Below are 4637 nucleotides of genomic sequence, written 5' to 3'. Positions count from 1 at the left end.
TGCATATATTGTGTATGGGAAGGTGACCCCAAGTTTAGGGAATCTGAATCTTTAATACCAGGCTGGATGAGCACCTGCCTTCTGCTCCAGAGGAACACAGGGAAGGGCAGGGAACTCCTAACAGGGAACATCTGCCTGTTACAAAAGGCGATACTATCTCTATATGCCAAGGCTGTTTGCTATAAAAACATATTTAAAAATATAATCCCGGAAAAGGGCCATCCGTATTTAGCTGCATAAGAAATAGAGAAATGAGAATTACCTCCCCAGAAAGTCACCCTTGATTCTATATAATAAGTTGGTCAGAAATATATCTGAGAATCATTCTAGTATAACATTTTTTTCTTACTCTATCAATTAAGAAAATTAAGGTGTCCCTAGAGTGGAAGAAGGATGTTCTGTCGATTCTTTTGTGGTTGTTGGGAGAAGGCATTAGCATAAGTTTTGGGTTGTATCCTCATAACCTGGGTTTAATTTTTAACTTTGTACATTAAAACAGCTCTATTTTGCTGATATGTTGTGAAAAACCAACTGGAAAGAGAAGTAATAACATTCCTTTTCATGCAAGACAGGAATTTGATGTTGAGGTCGTGTCAGAAATCTTTCAACTTAGCACAAATCACTGAGCAGAAGACAAAAGGGGTCTTGTACCTAAGGGGGACGGGCACAGTGCTTTTAATTCTGTCAGAGAGAAAGTACGGCTATCTGTCTTTTGGAGCCTGTGGGTCTCAGAATAATGGAAAGATTCTCCTGACAAAAGGCAGTAGGATCATCATCCTTGCTTGGAAAAGGGAAATTTGCTCCACAGCATCTGGCCATGGTCATCAGGAACGTAGGAAGAACCATTCTGACCCAAGCTTCTACTTGTGTTTGTGAATCTTGTCAGGGATCCCGGCTGTTTCACTCACAAACATTCTAGACCAAAATTTAAATAAATCATTGTTTGTGCATGAGCTGGACCTTGGAGCAGCAGATGGTGGGTGAGCTCTTGTTTGCCTGCCCCAGGCCCCAGAGGGAGAACACAGGAATTTGGCCAATCATTCGTTTTCCATCTCCAAAATCTCATGTGATTATTGTGATTAATACATCTCTTCCTGCCATGTGTCCAATTAAAAAAATTTAAAGTGTTCCTAGTTTGGAAGAAGAGTCTGAAATCTGGATTTTCCATAAATTCTTTTGTGGCTGAAGGGAAAAGGCATTAGCATAAGTTTTGGGTTGTATCATCATAACCTGAGTTTAATTTTTTGTATATTAAAACAGCTCTATGTTGCTGATATCTTGTATAAAACCAGCTGAAGATTGTTTTCCTCTTTGTAATTTTTTTTGTCAGTTACTTTCAATGCATCTTTGGATGTGATCATTTCCTGTACGACCAGTGGTGCAAACACGATGGTGCTGGCCTGGAGAGAGAAATCAAAAGAGTGTCTGAAAGTGACACCCTTCCACATTGCCCAGGGCATTCATGCTTTTGATTACCACTCTCAGCTCAATATAATTGGTATGTAAAATAAATCATGGTAACTATGAGGGCCTCATAAATCGTGTGGGATGCCTATTTGTATGCAAGGAGCGTCTCTAGCTTTGCTTCATTGTTGGAGACACCAACTTGAGCAGCTCACATTTTATTGCCCGAGAATGTCTGGTAATGATGCATTATTATGTGCAGTGTATTTGAGCTACGTTAGAGGAAAAATATGAGAATGCACCCAATTCATTAATGAGTCTTTTTATTAGAATTGGTGGAGGGTGTAAAACAGCAGAGAGAAGGGAGGCAGTTCACGTAGCACCTGCTGTTCTGCCTTCTCCTAATGCCACCAAATGCTCCACCCAGACAGACGCGGTATGTTCATCATTGCTGCTACACACTCACAAAGACACACACAGGCATGCAGGCATATGCACACAAATGCGCACACATGCACATGAGCACACACACGTGCACAATGCACATACACGCAGACACACTCACATGCACACATGCATGCGCACCCGTGCACACACAAGCACTCTCATGTACACACATTTACACACACACAAGGGAGCTGCACAATGTAGGATGCTTGTTAACAACCTTTCAGAATCCAATCTCTGATGATTTTCGAAAATTTTCCAATTACCCCAGCTTTCATTTAGAGAAGTAGAGAAACTGATATCATAGGGGATAGTTCAGCTGAGGAAATATAAAGGTTCTTAGGCATTCACTATTTAAAACAATTTAGACATTCTGACAGCTGATCATTTGATATATGTATATGATGTTATTTCAAACATTATGAAAAATGAGGTGTAGCTGTATTGTTGAAAAATTAATACAGTAATGAGAACATACATGGCCTATAAAAATGGGTTGTATCAAGTCTCACTCAGTAATTAGCATCATATAAAGAGGACTGATGTCATCGGAAGGGCTGGCTCCCTGGATTCTCAGCAAGAATGGCTGATGGTCACAGGGAAAGACCCTTTGTGTGTGGACTCAGGAATATGCCAACATCAAACTTCCCAAGAGATTTATTCCAGAAGGCTGGAGGAATTGGTGAATTAATTCAGCAAGGACTCAAAGGTTGACCCTTTAATTAGTTGATTGACAGATTATCTTAATCTCTGTATCCTAATCACTACTTTATACTTGCTGTATTTCTGGAAAAATAAAAGTAAGTTCCACTCTGGAGTCAGCCCACTATACTACCATGTTTCCCCCCAAATAAGACACTGTCTTATATTTATTTTTTCTCAAGAAGGCGTACTAGGGCTTATTTTCAGGGGATGTCTTTCTCTCCACACCGAAATGCATGGCGTGGCTATGCAGTGTATCTGCATAGATATGCTGCATGCCCATCACTAGGTCTTTTTATCGGGGTAGGGATTATATTTAACAAATGCATAGAGATCCTGCTAGGGCTTACTTTTGGGGTAGGTCTTAGAGAGCTCCCTGAATATGACCAATTTGTGTCCAAAACCACTTTGTCCTACCACCAAAACAGGGCAAAAGTACATTTGTGCTACTCGTGTGTATTTACACATGCATTGCTTAATGGCGGGGATACACTTTGAGAAGCAGGTTGTAGGTGATTTCAGCATTTGCAAACATCTGGGTCTTCTCACCAAATGTAGACTGCAGAGCCCACTACCGCCCAGGCTGTGCGGCACAGCCGATTGCTCCCGGGGGCAAGTCTGAGGACGTGTCATGGCACAGCACACTGCAGGCAATGACAACAGTGTTACTTGTGTGTCTACACACAAAAACAGCACAGCCAAAATATGATCTATAGGCTTATGGGACCACCATGCACATTCTGTCTACCACTGACCAGAACGTCGTTAGGAGGTACATGACCCCACTTACCTATCTACGTGGTGTTGAAAATAATTTGTTCCTTTTTGCCTCTTAAATAATCTGTAAACTTTGAATATTGGTTTAGTTTTTCTTACTCCTGGGATAACTTTAACCCTGTCTACATTCCTGGGAAGGGAAAATGCAGGGAGTAGAAGAAAGGATTCTGTCCCTCCTGGTCGGGCTGCTGGTTGGTCCTTTGATGGGACTACATTGTCCCTTCTGCCTCACACGTACTCTTTCCCCTGTTCAAAATCCTTCCTCCCCATGCCGGGTGTATCGACTATCTCACTGACAGAGCTCAGGCCTGTGAGCCTGGTCTAGCTGGCCGATGGCAAGATTTTCTTTTCTTCCGGACGGGGGGGACGTTAATGTTTATCACATCAAGCCATAGGTATGTGATAAACTGGTTTCAAAAAGAAAATGCTGTGGGTTATTCATGCTATTAAAGAACATTTTTTTCTTTCTAATTCTTAGCAACTGCTGGCATTAATAATAAAGTTTGCCTTTGGAATCCCTACATGGTGTCTAAGCCAGTTGGTGTCCTTTGGGGTCACTCAGCCAGTGTCATAGCCGTCCAGTTCTTTGTGGAAAGGAAACAACTTTTCAGCTTTTCCAGAGATAAAGTAAGTAACTCTGTGGTTTTAATTTATTCAGTTCTGCTTTCACGTCTCTGCTCAATCCTATGCTCAGTCCTGAATTTCCCTGAGAGATAGTGCCAATTTTTAAAAATATACTGGTAAGTTACAATGTCTTTGGCAATCTATCTTTGGAAAAGATGTTGATTTGTCATTCTTTAACAATAGTCCTGGGCAAATGGACAAAGTGTTTCATTGAAATTTTGTTCAACTATAATGACTAAGCATAGCCAATTACCTATTATTACTTTTGTACTGAAGAATCTCGGTAAATGAGAAATTGAAGTAAATCTAAAGAATAGCAGGCAGATTCAGAACACTTCAGTTAGGGTGTCAGTTCATTTTGATAACAGTTTAGACACTGACGGGATATTTCAAATATGGTGGATGTGGGGCACCCGAGCCAGGCAGCCCAGGTTGAATCTTGCCATGCTATTTGCTACTTTTATCCACTCAGGCAAATTTCTCAGTTTCTAACAACCTAGTCTTATGTTCCTTGATAAAGTTGCAATTTTCCGTAACACCCAATTTAAAGACTCAGTTATTAGCATATGATAGATGTCAAGTTACTTGGCTTTGAAGAAAAGTGTAGGTAATGAGATTGTTGGGGATAGTCTGAGATGAATCTGAATTTTTATTCTCTTCTAAAATGTGTATGTGTGTGCACG

At 40.8% G+C, this 4637-nt stretch overlaps 1 protein-coding gene across 1 annotated transcript in view; it reads left to right on the top strand.

Annotated features, from left to right (window-relative positions):
- Nucleotides 1–4637, top strand: part of WDR49 (WD repeat domain 49) — a 158817-nt gene that overhangs the window by 43762 nt on the left and 110418 nt on the right. Inside the window, exons 6-7 of the mRNA XM_023516015.1 lie at nucleotides 1331–1498; nucleotides 3809–3957. Of these exons, the coding sequence (XP_023371783.1) occupies nucleotides 1331–1498; nucleotides 3809–3957 (317 nt within the window). The remainder of the gene's footprint in view (nucleotides 1–1330; nucleotides 1499–3808; nucleotides 3958–4637) is intronic.

The sequence above is a fragment of the Otolemur garnettii genome, unplaced genomic scaffold (assembly GCF_000181295.1).
Source record: "Otolemur garnettii isolate 467f Iridium unplaced genomic scaffold, OtoGar3 scaffold00084, whole genome shotgun sequence".
In the NCBI taxonomy this organism is placed as follows: domain Eukaryota; kingdom Metazoa; phylum Chordata; class Mammalia; order Primates; family Galagidae; genus Otolemur; species Otolemur garnettii.
This window is presented reverse-complemented; position numbering and strand designations above follow the sequence as displayed.